The sequence below is a fragment of the Argentina silus genome (genome assembly GCF_951799395.1).
Source record: "Argentina silus genome assembly, chromosome: 16".
NCBI classification, from domain to species: Eukaryota; Metazoa; Chordata; class Actinopteri; order Argentiniformes; family Argentinidae; genus Argentina; species Argentina silus.
This window is the reverse complement of record NC_139670.1, coordinates 636,639-652,741: the sequence shown is the minus strand read 5'-3', so window position 1 is coordinate 652,741 and position 16,103 is coordinate 636,639. Positions and strand designations below refer to the sequence as shown.

Below are 16,103 nucleotides of genomic sequence, written 5' to 3'. Positions count from 1 at the left end.
AAGATGACTGGGCCAGGCCTGCGTTACAACAACAACAACAACATCAACAACAACAACACTAAACAACATCAACAACATCAACATCAACAACAGTGATGTGGTGGTGGTGGTGTTGGTAGTGGTGATGGTGGTGGTGATGATGGTGGTGGTGGTGGTGGTGGTGGTGGTGGTGGTGGTGGTGATGGTGGTGGTGATGGTGGTGGTGATGATGGTGATGGTGATGGTGGTGGTGATGGTGGTGGTGATGATGATGGTGGTGGTGGTGGTGATGGTGGTGATGGTGATGGTGATGGTGGTGGTGGTGATGGTGATGGTGGTGGTGGTGATGATGGTGATGGTGATGGTGATGGTGGTGGTGGTGGTGGTGGTGATGATGATGGTGGTGGTGATGATGGTGGTGGTGGTGGTGATGATGATGGTGGTGGTGATGATGGTGTGTGTGTAGGTGTGTTGTACAGTGTGTGTGTGTGTGTGTGTGTGTGTAGGTGTGTTGTACAGTGTGTGTGTGTGTGTGTAGGTGTGTGTGTGTGTGTGTGTGTGTGTGTGTAGGTGTGTTGTACAGTGTGTGTGTGTGTGATGGCAGGAAGACAACAGTGCTTTCATTGAGAGAGGAAAGTAAACAGTACTGATGCGTTTGGTTGAACATGATGTGACACATAATATGCAAAGTTAAATCTTTCCACCTTTGATGACCAGGTGCTGGTTATGGGGCTTTTACATTCATATAACAGGAAGAAACATATATTTTTATAACCAGGTGTTATCTATTCACTCCATAAGTTAACCATTATTAAACACAAACACACCATTCATAGGCTGCGTTGGTTGAACTCAGTCAAAGCAGCTTGACACTCATACAGGGAAGTTGAGCCATCGACTGTGAACAGCTGAGGAACTGAAGTCAGTGAGAGCATCGTCAAGAAGACAAGAATCATTCAGGTTCAACAGACGTTTTAAGTGAGATAGTTGTGTGTTGGAGAGTTTCTGTGGCTGACTATGGGATCAACTCACCTCCTGCTGTGTCTGTTGGGGGCTTGGTTGGGGGTAAGTCTGTTGGGGGCTTGTTTGGGGGTAAGTCTGTTGGGGGCTTGGTTGGGGGTAAGTCTGTTGGGGGCTTGGTTGGGGGTAAGTCTGTTGGGGGCTTGTTTGGGGGTATGGTGGTGATGGGCATGATGGTGGTGGTGGTGGTGGTGATGATGGTGGTGATGGTGGTGGTGATGATGATGATGGTGGTGGTGATGATGGTGGTGGTGGTGATGATGATGATGATGATGATGCTATGACTGTGTGTCATTGATTCATATGCAAATCAGAGACTATATAAAAAACAAGATATTCATGCTGAAATCACATGACCTATTATTCTAACCCTAACCCTGTACTCTAACCCTGTACTCTAACCCCTGTATTTCTGCTTTCAGTGTCAAACTACAACTACCCCAACAACAACAACTACCCCAACAACAACAACTACCCCAACAACAACAACTACCCCAACAGCAACAACAACTACTCCAACAACTATCCCAACAACAACTACCCTAACAGCAACAACAACTACTCCAACAACAACTACCCCAACAACAACAACTGCCCCAACAACAACTACCACAACAACAACTGCCCCAACAACAACTACCCCAATAACAACTACCCCAACAATAACAACAACTACCCCAACAACAACAACAACTACCCCAACAACAACTACCCCAACAGCAACAACAACAACAACTACCCCAACAACAACAACAACTGCCCCAACAACAACAACAACAACAACAACTACCCCAACAACAACAACAACTACCCCAACAACAACAACAACTGCCCCAACAACAACAACTACCCCAACAACAACTACCCCAACAACAACAACTACCCCAACAACAACTACCCCAAAAACAACAACTACCCCAACAACAACAACTACCCCAACAACAACAACAACAACTACCCCAACAACAACAACAACTACCCCAACAACAACTACCCCAACAATAACCACTACCACAACAACAACTACCCCAACAATAACCACTACCACAACAACAACTACCCCAACAACAACTCCTAAACCCTGTAAGTGTTGATCTGTACTGTAGTCTGCATCATTGGACAGTGAGTTGTACCACTGACCTCAGTAGTGTAGTGGTAGTCGTGGTTCTAGTGGCTGTAGTGGTGTATATCCTGTCTATGATGCTCTATATCTATGTGTCTTCCTGTAGCAATCATAGTGGCTGTGGTTATTCCCCTGCTTCTCTGTCTCCTGATTGGTCTGGTTTTCTTCTTCTGGGGTCGGAATCCAAAGATTCTCAGGTTGGTGCTGCCTGGATTACATCATTGATGACAGGAAACCCATCAATAATAACCCTAACCACCTATAATCAATAACACCTCTGTTTCCTGTCCCGTAGCAGGTTAATGGGATTCAAGCAATCCAGCAGTAACTTTAAGTAAGTATACATTTCATTCAGTTGAGGGTCTCATAGCCTGTGGGTAGAAACTGCTCTGGAACTTGTTGGTGCGGGTCTGGATGCACCAGTACTGCTTCCCAGATGGAAGGAGAGAGAACAGGGTGTGGCTGTAGAGCCTTATGGTCTAGGGCGGTGCAGCTGCTCAGACCCTCCCTCAGACCCTCCCTCAGACGCTCCCTCAGACCCTCCCTCAGACCCTCCCTCAGACCCTCCCTCAGACGCTCCCTCAGACCCTCCCTCAGACCCTCCCTCAGACCCTCCCTCAGACGCTCCCTCAGACCCTCCCTCAGACCCTCCCTCAGATCCTCCCTCAGACCCTCTCTCTGACCGTACCCCTCTCAGAACATGAGGGAGGGGTACGGTCTGAGGGAGGGTCTGAGGGAGACCCTCCCTCAGACCCTCCCTCAGACCGCACCCCTCTCTCTGACCGTACCCCTCTCAGACCGTACCCCTCCCTCAGACCCTCTCTCAGACCGTACCCCTCCCTCAGACCGTACCCCTCTCAGACCGTACCCCTCTCAGACCGTACCCCTCCCTCAGACCGTACCCCTCCCTCAGACCGTACCCCTCCCTCAGACCCTCCCTCAGACCGTACCCCTCCCTCAGACCGTACCCCTCTCTCTGACCGTACCCCTCTCAGACAGTACCCCTCCCTCAGACCCTCTCTCAGACCGTACCCCTCTCAGACCGTACCCCTCTCAGACCGTACCCCTCTCAGACCATACCTCTCTCAGACCCTCTCTCAGACCGTACCCCTCTCAGACCATACCTCTCTCAGACCGTACCCCTCTCAGACCATACCTCTCTCAGACCGTACCCCTCTCTCTGACCGTACCCCTCTCAGACCGTACCCCTCTCTCAGACTGTGCTCCTACCCCTAACCCCTCCATGCATCTTGTCCTGTGTGTTCCAGGGCCGTCCCAGTGGGGAAGTTCTCAGACCACTACAAGCGTCTGAGTTCTGACCAGAACAGAGCGTTCAGCCAGGAATACGAGGTGAGCCAGAGACCGACTGACTCCGCCCCCACGCTCCACTTCTGTCATGGTAATGAGACGTTGTCTTCAAATGTATGGACTTATGTAGCGGAGGTGATTTGGAATCACGTCCTCGTGATGAGGTAGCCCTGCTACCCTTCGACTTCTTAGCTCAGATGTAGCCCTCGTACCATGAGGATGCCTTCTTGGTATAAGGGTTTGTAGTGTCCATATGAGAGAACCCCTGTTCAAACCCCTTTCTCTCAACTTGGTATCCGTCTCTTCATGAGCGGCCATGTTTCTTCTGTATCAGAGTGGATCTGCTGTACTATACAGACCTACAGGCCTGTCTTCCATCTTGTTATGCATCTCTTTAAAAGCCTTTCTGATGAGTTTACTGCTGGTCCCAGATCTGTATGTGTTTTAGCTTGGTCCCAGATCTGTATGTGTTTTAGCCTGGTCCCAGATCTGTATGTGTTTTAGCCTGGTCCCAGATCTGTATGTGCTTTAGCCGGGTCCCAGATCTGTATGTGTTTTAGCCTGGTCCCTGATCTGTGTGTGTTTTAGCCTGGTCCCAGATCTGTGTGTGTTTTAGCCTGGTCCCAGATCTGTATGTGCTTTATCCAGGCCTATCATTGCCATGAGTCTTGCCCAGAGTGAGTGAGTGTTGTGTTCTCTCTGCAGGACTTAGGACCAGTCAGCAGAGAGCAGATTTGCAGAGCCGCCATTTTACCGGAGAATGTGCCTAAGAACAGATTCACCAACATTCTACCATGTAAGAGAACCCTCTAATTCACACACGCTCAAGAAGAACCCTCTGGCTGCTGTTTCCCCACATTGACTTGACTGCTTTTTATTGTAATATCTGATACAGTGTGTGTGTGTGTGTGTGTGTGTGTGTGTGTGTGTGTGTGTGTGTGTGTGTGTGTGTGTGATGCTGTGTGTGTGTGTGTGTGTGTGTGTGTGTGTGTGTGTGTGTGTGTGTGTGTGTGTGTGTGTGTGTGTGTGTGTGTGTGTGTGTGTGTGGCAACCCCCCAGATGACTGGTCCCGGGTGAAGCTGTCGACACTGAACCAGGATGTGACCTCAGACTACATCAATGCCAGCTACATGCCTGTCAGTCCAGTACACCACACACACACACACACACACACACACACACACACACACACACACACACACACACACACACACACACACACACACACACACTACTTACTGTAACACTGGGATGGTTGGCTGGGAGTTTACATCCTTATGATGGACTTATGATCTACAGATAAGCATCATTACAATAAAAGTCAACTTTCATCAGTTTTCCAAATGACTATTTACAGTTGCCAGTAAACTCCAATGGCTCCACACTTAACATAACAATCCTAAAATGTTTGAATGTTATGTTGTAATAGAATCTTACGGTGCCTATAGATGTTGATGTGAGATGTGAGTTGTCATGGTTACCGGGGTATCTGTGGAATGTGCGTTGTCATCACGCTCTGGTTGGTGTTTCCAGGGTTACGGCAGCAACAGCAGACAGTACATTGCAGCGCAGGGTCCTCTCCCCTCCACCGTCAACCACTTCTGGAGGATGATCTGGGAGCAAAGGGTAAAGGGCGTGGTCATGGTTACCAACTGTACTGAAGGAGGGAGGGTGAGTCAGCGTGAGTGTGTGTGAGCTTTGTACTGTGTGTGAGTGTGTGTGTGTGTGTGTGTGTGTGTGTTAGCTTTGTACTGTGTGTGAGTGTGTGTGTGTGTGTGTGTGTGTGTGTGTGTGTGTGTTAGCTTTGTACGGTGTGTGTGTAATATAGTGATGGGATACGAATGAATGAATGAAGCAGTATTTGATTGGTCTGTTAAACCTTGTGGAACATTACCGCAGGTGTGGCGACTTTACCATGCTGAGTGTGGAGACGATGACATCACAGCTCCAGTGGTGCTCTGTGTTCTCATTGGCTGTGTGTGTGTTCCAGTGGTGCTCTGTGTTCTCATTGGCTGTGTGTGTGTGTGTTCTAGTGATGCTCTGTGTTCTCATTGGCTGTGTGTGTGTGTGTTCTAGTGATGCTCTGTGTTCTCATTGGCTGTGTGTGTGTGTGTTCCACAGGCCAAGTGTGAGCAGTACTGGCCTCTGGACGACACACCCTGTCGCTATGGAGACCTGCGGGTCACGGTCAAGGCTGAGAACAAACTGCCCAACTGGACACTGAGGGAGTTTACTGTGAAACATGTAAGTGCACCTTTAAATCACACATCTGGACCGGGTTCTGTGAACTAGTAGTGGATGCCTTGGTAGTGGATTCTTGAACTGGACGGTCGTGTAAAAATGTTTTTTCGAACTTGCAAGTTCGTGACAAGTGTTGTGGCTTTACTTGGCCTTTCCTGAGGAGAGGTTGGTAGCATAAGTTAGCAGGCTTGCTTGAAAGGTGGAGACTGATATTGTATTCCTTACATACAGCAGTCCTGGCCTGGCATATTAAACATACAACCTTTGATCCAACATTAGTGACCAAATTCAGTCCATTAATTATTGAAAACTTGTCATTCAACGTCCACTTTTCTCTTTTTTTCCTCTCATGTTTTAGCCGTTAACTGTCAGGTCAACATGAGTTATGACAGCGCAGAGGCACCTAACTTCTCCACCTGAGGGACAGTTAGGTGACTTCTCCACCTGAGGGACAGTTAGGTGACTTCTCCACCTGAGGGACAGTTAGGTGACTTCTCCACCTGAGGGACAGTTAGGTGACCTCACCTGAGGGACAGTTAGGTGACTTCTCCACCTGAGGGACAGTTAGGTGACTTCTCCACCTGAGGGACAGTTAGGTGACCTCACCTGAGGGACAGTTAGGTGACTTCTCCACCTGAGGGACAGTTAGGTGACTTCTCCACCTGAGGGACAGTTAGATTACCTCACCTGAGGGACAGTTAGGTGACTTCTTCACCTGAGGGACAGTTAGGTGACTTCACCTGAGGGACAGTTAGGTGACCTCAGGCTTGGCCTGAGGGGGCTGCATACCAGCAGCGCCATCTACTGGATATCTGTTATACAGCAGGGGAAAGCTACATGTAGTAAAACTATATGGATTATATGGATTGACACAGAAATATGCAATGTTAAAACATATTTTACTGTTGAAGGAGGCTTTGCCGACTATAGTTTTCCCATGTGTGTACTAGACACTTATGGAGGTGTGATTTTTCAATTATTATGGGGGTGGGTCTCTGATGTGTTTTTGGTTTGCTTGATGTTGTACAAGTGTTGACATCAGTGTGTGTGTGTGTGTGTGTGTGTGTGTGTGTGTGTGTGTGTGTGTGTGTGTGTGTGTGTGTGTGTCCAGATGGCCACAGTAGAGGAGCGTGTGGTGAAGCACTTCCACTTCACGGCTTGGCCCGACCACGGAGTCCCCGAGGGAACCCAGCCTCTCCTCCAGTTCAGAGGGCTGGTCAGGCAGCACATCGAGACCCAGGGGGGGGGGCCCACCCTAGTACACTGCAGGTACAGTCAGGCAGCACATAGAGGTCCTGGGTGTGTGTGTGAGTGTGTGTGTGTGTGTGTGTGTGTGTGTGTGTGTGTGTGTGTGTGTGTGTGTGTGTGTAACATTGCTATGTGTGTGTGTGTGTGTGTAACATTGCTGTGTGAGTGTGTGTGTGTAACATTGCTGTGTGAGTGTGTGTGTGTGTGTGTGTGTGTGTGTGTGTGTGTGTGTAACATTGCTGTGCGTGTGTGTGTGTGTGTGTGTAACATTGTTGTGTGTGTGTTCCTCAGTGCTGGGGTGGGCAGGACAGGCACCATCATGGCTCTGGACATGATGCTGCAGCAGCTGGAGAGAGAGAGAGCCGTGGGCATCGCTGCCTTCATCCACAAGATGAGGCTGAGTCGACCACTCATGGTCCAGACAGAGGTAACACACACACACACACACGCACGCACGCACGCACGCACGCACGCACACACACAGATATGTGCTGACCTCCCTGTTGAGACTAAGGCCCCTGTCTGGAGACAACCCTAGTCATGTCCATCTGAAAACATTGGATAGATATAAGGATGAATCTGGCCCTGTGATAGGTCAACCTAGTTTCTATTGATACATGAATAACGAGTCAGTGACATGCGACACAGGAGTGTAATAACCTTGTAATAAGCATGTAATAACCGTCTCTTCTTCTCTTCCTGCAGTCCCAGTACGTCTTCCTGCACCAGTGCATTCTGGACTCTCTGGAGCCCAACGCCAAGCCGCCGCTGCAGGAGAGCTTGTACGAGAACGCTGACATGATCTACGCCAACACCGCGGCGCTCAGGGACTTCCACGCCAACACCAGCGTCTGAAGGGACGGGGGAAGGATCTGCAAGGGGGTGCTGCCTAAAATGTAGTGAGGGGGTTGAAGAGGGCTGTGCCCCCCCTTTCTACCCAGAGAAAATAATGCCCTTCATCTGTTAAACAAGCAATTCTGGTGACTTTTGGCGGTAGAATAACATAGTGGTTAGTGTGAGTGAAAAGCGTAGAATCCAACAGCAGACACACAACCTAACCAGTAGCCTAGATGACACACAGACTTCCACATACTGTCACACACATTAATTGCAGAACATTAATTGCAGAAGAGCCCGGCTTATAAAGTTCACGGACCATCACGACTGTGTTCCACTTCTCCCCTCTTGTCCTAAAGTATACCCTTGTGCACTTCCCCACAAAAACATAGTCCAGTTTGCCCTAAGGGTATAAATAAAGTTTTGTATGGTATTGAATCGGTTGAAACACGACTCTTACACCAGTCCAGTCCATTCCCCTCCACGTGGGGGAGGCTCACTTCAGGAGAAGGGTTGAGAAACGGGACGCAGCATCTGAGTTGATACTGTAGTTTATTATCCACAGCCTGGGAGAATGACAAGATACCCACCAATGAGCTTGACCCTGCCAGCTATCGTATGTCTCCTGTCCTTCATGTCACACCTGGGTGGCACATCTGTCAAATACTGGGACGTACTGGAGGTGTGCTTGATTTGGGTTTTACACTCCCGGGGCCATTCCATTGGCTCTATTGGACCAGACAAACTAGATCACCATAGCAGCACAGGTGCAGTACATGAGAGTATTTGACACGAGAACCACAGGTGGACTCTGAGATTGTAATTTCTATTCACATGTACATAGATGATCTTATTCTTGTACTGACCTGTACTGTATGATATCATTAAAGGGGCAATCTGGGATTGGTACATCTATTTTAAATTAATAATATATAGCCATTGGTTCTTGAACAATATAACTTTAACTAAATACTATTACTAACTAAATGCCTCATCAGCTTAGTTCACCTACCTTATGGATGGTCAGTCCTTGCATCCATAACTCCGTCTATGAATTTGAGAGTGGTTACATTTCTCCAGCCCCGTCCCTCAGCTAATCCCCCCAAAAAAGGTTTGTTGTTGTTTGAATCCCAGATTGCCCCTTTAAGGTTGTTGAGGAGAATGCAGAGCACTTTACATTCACACTCCACATCAACCTGTCCTGTTTCATCATCATGGTTCATGGTCTGAGGAGAAGCCAACTTCAATGCTGCCTGTACTTTCTTTTTGTTTCAATCTGTTGTTATGACAACGCACTGCAAAATGGATTTCCATTTATTACATTCATCCATGAGGTAAAACATTTTTTAAATAGGTAGTCTAATCAAAGAACTGTAATTTGGATTTCATAATTCACAAACAATAAATCTCTATATATTTTTATTCCAGTCAGAATAGTTGTGATTTTCTGTTGACTGGAAGCAGTCCTCACCATAGAGCTAACTCCCCGACCGGCCGCTAGAGGTCGCTGTTGTTCTGACTGGTGTCTCCTTCACCGTCCGAATCCAAGTGTTGGTGCTTTCTAGAAGAAGCCAACAATTCAAACAGGTCCTTGTTCAGCAAACATAACTTTGATTTGAACCTTATTGTGGATGTGAAAACGTGTTCTTTATTTGAAGGAGAAGACAAACTACTTCTTACTTTTAGCTATTTATTTATATGTCAAAATTCTAGGCTTGCACAACGACCACTTTTGGCGAAGAAAATCACAGTCAGCAAGCTGTTAATCTGTAACCAACCCTCCAAAAATGGATGCATTCAAACAGTCAAACAAAGCATTTACAGTAAACAAAATGATTGTGATTGGCTATTTGGTTGGGGAGGAACCCAACCAAACCCGTGGTTTAGACTTGGCATCCCTTGTTGTTCACGGGCTGGTCACACGATTCGTCCCATCTGCGGAGTCAGCACCCTGTAAGAGATAAGACACCTACTCTGGTATGTCCTCCCTAGCCTGTCCTCCCTAGCCTGGTATTATTCCACTATAGCTCTTTGTGTAAGCGTGTGTTGCAACATCTTTCTTGATGACCTGGCTCAACCTCTCCATGTATTAATTCAACGTACTATCGGACTAATGCTTGATTCATCTCATTTATCAACAGGCCATTACATTAGTAAATTTAGCACACTGCAGTAATGTATTTTTATTATAGCAATAATAAACTGTTTTTATAAAAAATAATTTCTAACATGGGGAATCTGATTGGCTGAACGCTGTGTAACACTTATGGAAGTAACGCAGAAAAACTATGACCCACTTCAAAATTGTGTTTTTCAGAAGACGGCATATTTTCACAAATATATATTTATATTTTTTACAGATCATAGTTCAGAATAACATACTACTCATGACGAGGAGATAAAGTAAACAATAATCAAATTAATAATCAAATTAAAGCAGAATTTGGGCCCAATGTTGGGCCCGTCCGCCTGCTAAATTTGATGTAGGAGGCTGAACAACAGCCAACAGTGACCTCTAGCGGCCGGTCGGGGAAGACAGCTAACCAACCCGCAGGAGCATAAGCCATGTCAACTTCACAGATCTAAATTAACTAACTAACTTAATTAGCTAACTTAACTAGCTAACTTACACCTCGCAGCTGAAAGAACAACTGTGAAATGGCTCCTGGTAAATAGGTGTGGGATTTAGATACCAGTATAGAGACCAGTAATAGGGATTTAAACACCAGTATAGAGACCAGTAATAGGGATTTAAACACCAGTATAGAGACCCTAACCCAGTAATAGGGATTTAAACACCAGTATAGAGACCCTAACCCAGTAATAGGGATTTAAACACCAGTATAGAGACCAGTAATAGGGATTTAAACACCAGTATAGAGACCCTAACCCAGTAATAGGGATTTAAACACCAGTATAGAGACCCTAACCCAGTAATAGGGATTTAAACACCAGTATAGAGACCAGTAATAGGGATTTAAACACCAGTATAGAGACCCTAACCCAGTAATAGGGATTTAAACACCAGTATAGAGACCAGTAATAGGGATTTAAACACCAGTATAGAGACCCTAACCCAGTAATAGGGATTTAAACACCAGTATAGAGACCCTAACCCAGTAATAGGGATTTAAACACCAGTATAGAGACCAGTAATAGGGATTTAAACACCAGTATAGAGACCAGTAATAGGGATTTAAACACCAGTATAGAGACCCTAACCCAGTAATAGGGATTTAAACACCAGTATAGAGACCCTAACCCAGTAATAGGGATTTAAACACCAGTATAGAGACCCTAACCCAGTAATAGGGATTTAAACACCAGTATAGAGACCAGTAATAGGGATTTAAACACCAGTATAGAGACCCTAACCCAGTAATCGGGATTCAGGAATACTGGAGACGAGTAACAGTTAGAGGGCGTGTTTACGTCACATGATCAACGAGGAAGGAACACCAAAACAAACAGAGAGAGAGGAGGGGGGAGGGGGAGGAGGAGGGGGAGGAGGGGGAGGGAGGAGGGGGAGGGGGAGGGAGGGAGGAGGGAGGAGGGGGAGGGGGAGGGAGGGAGGAGGGAGGAGGGGGAGGGGGAGGGAGGGGGGGGGAGGAGGGAGGAGGGAGGGGGAGGAGGGAATATATATAGAGAGAGAGCGAGAGAGAGAACTGGAAGACAGACAGAGAGACAGAGAGGAAGAAAGAGAGTAGTTGGGACACGAAGGGCGAAATAACAGTAAGTAGCAAAGCTTGACGCTTTTATCAGAATTCAAGTAGCGGAGAGACTCTGGACCAACATGATGAACGAGGAGTGGTTGTTTATTGGGCCTCTGTCCGCCTCGCGGTTAGGGTTAGTGTTGGGGTTAGGGTTAGGGTTAGTGTTGGGGTTAGGGTTAGGGTTAGGGTTGGGGTTAGGGTTAGTGTTAGGGTTAGGGTTAGGGTTAGGGTTAGTGTTGGGGTTAGGGTTAGGGTTAGGGTTGGGGTTAGGGTTAGTGTTAGGGTTGGGGTTGGGGTTGGTGATGGGACGTTCAGTCGCTCCTACTCGGCAGGCAAGCGACCCTGCTGTCAGACACATGCAGTCCAAGTTGCACCGTCATAATGATTCTGTGCCTAGTGTGTCATTCTGATGCATTAAAGCCCGAAACCTTCTCTATTACCCCCGGAGCTAACCCGGAGCTAACCCGGAGCTAACCCGTAGCTAACCCTTACATAAACATGGAACGACGTCGTTCAGGGATTAGTCCGACCCGCCTGCCGTGCTAACTCAGTTTGAACTCTGCTACTAAATTGACGCGCTTTTGCGTAAAAAAGACTCAGGACTGTAATATCTAGCTCGGTTCAGGACTAATATCTAGCTCGGTTCAGGACTAATATCTAGCTCGGTTCAGGACTAATATCTAGCTCGGTTCAGGACTAATATCTAGCTCGGTTCAGGACTAATATCTAGCTCGGTTCGAAGGTCCGGAGTAGAGCCAGTGTCGTGATTGACACCTGACACGGTTGTAAACCCCGGAGCTGCTGGTTGTCAGCGAGAGAAGCAGCCTGTCTGGCAGCAGGAGAGACTACCACTATACTACTATTACTACTACTATTACCACTATTACTACTACCACTATACTACTATTACTACTACCACTATACTACTACGACCTCTACTACTGCTGTACATCAGGTAGACTTCCGGAGTCCTATTCTAGATCGTTTTCTGAGTATAAATGCAGTTCGTAGCAATGATGCGGGTCACGGTTCGTATTGGTTATTCAGTGTCTGCTCTCTAGGTGACGGGTACAGCCTACTAGCAGTTACACAGTTAACAGATGCAGACGTGGTGTAGCCTACTAGTCTGTATGGCTGTGTCTGTTGTCCACTAGTCTGTATGGCTGTGTCTGTTGTCCACTAGTCTGTGTGGCTGTGTCTGTTGTCCACTAGTCTGTGTGGCTGTGTCTGTTGTCCACTAGTCTGTGTGGCTGTGTCTGTTGTCCACTAGTCTGTGTGGCTGTGTCTGTTGTCCACTAGTCTGTATGGCTGTGTCTGTTGTCCACTAGTCTGTATGGCTGTGTCTGTTGTCCACTAGTCTGTGTGGCTGTGTCTGTTGGATAACTTCACGTGTGTTTCTGTTTCAGAGATGCAGTCTCAGATTAAACACAACTTCCACCCGGAGAGTGAGGCAGACATCAACAAGCTGGCCAACATCAAACTGACTGCCTCCTACACCTACCTAGCCCTGGTATGATCTCTCTCTCTCTCTCTCTCTCTCTCTCTCTCTCTCTCTCTCTCTCTCTCTCTCTCTCTCTCTCCTACACCTACCTAGCCCTGGTATGACCTGTCTCTCTCTCTCCTACACCTACCTAGCCCTGGTATGACCTGTCTCTCTCTCTCTCCTACACCTACCTAGCCCTGGTATGACCTGTCTCTCTCTCTCTCCTACACCTACCTAGCCCTGGTATGACCTCTCTCTCCCTCTCTCTCTCTCTCCTACACCTACCTAGCCCTGGTATGACCTGTCTCTCTCTTATCGACACATCACCTCTCACCCGTCTCACCCTCTCATCTACTATACCACACTTTAGACTCTTCTCTTCTCTTCTCTCTTTTCTCCTGCAGTCTTGATTCTAAAAGTAGATCTTTCCCTTGTTGCTTGTTAGTGTTGATGTTAATTGACCAGTGTGTAGATTTGTCCGAGCCAGCACAGTACCGTAGGGTTTGGGTCTGCAGTGTTTAAAGCCCGTATCTGAGATGTGTCCTGTGTTCTCGGGCCTCTCAGGGGATGTACTTCGACCGTGACGACGTGGCTCTGCCCTCCTTCTCCAGCTTCTTCCTGCAGCGCTCCCTGAAGGAGAGGGACCAGGCTGAGAGGCTGCTGGACTACCAGAACATGAGGGGAGGACTGGTCCTGCTCCAGGCTGTCGCTGTAAGTCACCGGCTAGGGCGGGCGAGGCTGGAGGAGGTAGGAGTCAGAGGACGGGGCTCAGTGTAATGCAAGGAATGGAATGAGGAATGGTATCAAACACATGTTTTGATTCCATGCATTACAATGGGCCCGTTCTCCGATTTCTGCCTCCCCTGATACCTAGTCTCTCTACGACAGCTGTAACAGTGCTGGACAGGACATTGGGAAATACTAGAGCGTATTTGAGCCAGCCAAGTCTGGGACATCGTAGTGTCAATCAGTGATCAGTCTGTGTTGCTGTTCACTTCCTCATGTTCACTACTGCTGCTGTTCTCCAGTCAGCTGTTGAAGGCATGTGGAACAGAGAAGGGCAGCCATCACCATCTCACCTATGCAGTTATGTTAACCCAGTTTCTCTCTCTCTCTCTTTCTCTCTCTCTTTCTCTCTCCCCTCCTCCCCCTTCCCCCTATAGAAACCCAGTAGGGTGGACTGGAAGGGGGGTCTGGATGCCATCTCCTTCTCCCTGGACTATCAGAAGACCCTGAACACGTCTCTCCTGGAGGTGCACCGTACAGCCAGCACCCACACCGACCCCCATGTAAGGCCCTGCTGTTGTAGGTCTTGCTGGTTTATACCAGGTAGAGGTAGAGAGATGTAGAGAGATGTAGAGGTAGAGAGATGTAGAGGTAGAGAGATGTAGAGGTAGAGAGATGTAGAGGTAGAGAGATGTAGAGGGGAGGTAGAGAGATGTAGAGGTAGAGAGATGTAGAGAGATGTAGAGAGATGTAGAGAGATGTAGAGAGATGTAGAGGTAGAGAGAGGTAGAGGGGAGGTAGAGAGATGTAGAGGTAGAGAGATGTAGAGGGGAGGTAGAGAGATGTAGAGGGGAGGTAGAGAGATGTAGAGAGATGTAGAGAGATGTAGAGAGATGTAGAGGTAGAGAGATGTAGAGAGATGTAGAGAGATGTAGAGGTAGAGGGGAGGTAGAGAGATGTAGAGGTAGAGAGAGGTAGAGGGGAGGTAGAGAGATGTAGAGGTAGAGAGAGGTAGAGGGGAGGTAGAGAGATGTAGAGGGGAGGTAGAGAGATGTAGAGGGGAGGTAGAGAGATATAGAGGTAGAGGGGAGGTAGAGAGAGAGAGAGGAGTAAGGAGGAGAGGGGATGTCAGCAGAGTATGGGCTGGATTCAAACCCATGCCGACATGGGCATATGTGAGCACTGTAGGCTGTGGTACCACTGTACCACCCCAGGCCATGGTGCTAGACCACTGGACCACCCCAGGCCATGGTGCTAGACCACTGGACCACCCCAGGCCATGGTGCTAGACCACTGGACCACCCCAGGCCGTGGTGCTAGACCGCGGGACCACCCCAGGCCATGGTGCTAGACCACTGGACCACCCCAGGCCATGGTGCTAGACCACTGGACCACCCCAGGCCATGGTGCTAGACCACTGGACCACCCCAGACACGGATCCTGGACGTTCCAATTCCATATCATCTTGAATTGAAAGTTAAAATCTAAAGAGTCTGATTGTCAAACCCTTCCAAAACAAATGACAAAACACTCTGTTTCAGCTGTGTGACTTCCTGGAGCAGCACTTCCTGTCCGACAGCCATGACACCATTAAGAAGCTGGGTGACTACGTGGGAAGCCTGACACGCCTCACTTCCTCCGAGCCGCACGGCAACATGGGAGAATACCTGTTTGACAAACACACCTTGTAAACAGCCTGTAAGACCCTGTAACAGCCTGTAAGCCCCACAGAACCAAGATACCCCCGTCTGGCTAAATCTTAATACTTCACCATGGCCACCTCTCCTCCTCTCCTCTCCTTCCTGGCCATTGATAGGGTGAAACCACAGCATACCGCGTCCTCCAATCACGTCCTGCCAGGTCAGCGGTCGCGGAGGGAAGGAGACAAGGAGAAGACGCCATGGTAGCCTATTGGGACACAGCCCCTAAGACCCACAGAACACGTTCCACAGGAGAGGAGGGTTGTGCAGGGCGGAACCCCCCTCTCACTGTGAACACACACACCTCCGTTACACACACACACACACACACACAGACCTCCGTTACACACACACACACACACAGACCTCCGTTACACACACACACACACACACACCTCCGTTACACACACACACACAGACCTCCGTTACACACACACACCTCCGTTACAATCAGTCGTTTCCTATGAGCTGGTTTCCCGTACCCAGATGAAGCTCCTAGATGTTCTATTGACAGTGTGCTTTAGTCCAGCAGAGCTAGGTTTAATCTAGGTCCAGCAGGGCTAGGTTTAATCTAGGTCCAGCAGAGCTAGGTTTAATCTAGGTCCAGCAGGGCTAGGTTTATCTAGGTCCAGCAGAGCTAGGTTTAATCTAGGTCTGGAACAGCAGCCTTGTACCTCTTCTCTCTACAGTACAGAGGCTAAACCATGCTAACAGTAGCATTACAA

At 48.2% G+C, this 16,103-nt stretch overlaps 2 protein-coding genes across 2 annotated transcripts; both read left to right on the top strand.

The window, feature by feature from the left end:
- Positions 1-2,536: 2,536 nt before the first annotated feature.
- Positions 2,537-8,741, top strand: LOC310817119 (receptor-type tyrosine-protein phosphatase H-like; the record flags this gene model as incomplete). Its single annotated transcript, XM_083687556.1, has 11 exons — positions 2,537-2,578; positions 2,820-3,002; positions 3,148-3,290; positions 3,391-3,472; positions 4,136-4,226; positions 4,490-4,566; positions 4,964-5,101; positions 5,552-5,674; positions 6,783-6,940; positions 7,211-7,346; positions 7,625-8,741. The coding sequence occupies 11 exons, from the start codon at positions 2,537-2,539 to the stop codon at positions 7,772-7,774; spliced, it is 1,323 nt and encodes a 440-aa protein (XP_083543682.1). The 3' UTR covers positions 7,775-8,741.
- A 2,640-nt stretch (positions 8,742-11,381) lies between these two features.
- On the top strand, positions 11,382-15,375 carry LOC310817388 (ferritin, heavy subunit). The gene is made up of 5 exons (XM_083687952.1): positions 11,382-11,488; positions 12,876-12,979; positions 13,517-13,663; positions 14,116-14,241; positions 15,220-15,375. The coding sequence occupies exons 2-5, from the start codon at positions 12,878-12,880 to the stop codon at positions 15,367-15,369; spliced, it is 525 nt and encodes a 174-aa protein (XP_083544078.1). The 5' UTR covers positions 11,382-11,488; positions 12,876-12,877; the 3' UTR covers positions 15,370-15,375.
- The last annotated feature ends 728 nt before the right edge of the window (positions 15,376-16,103 follow it).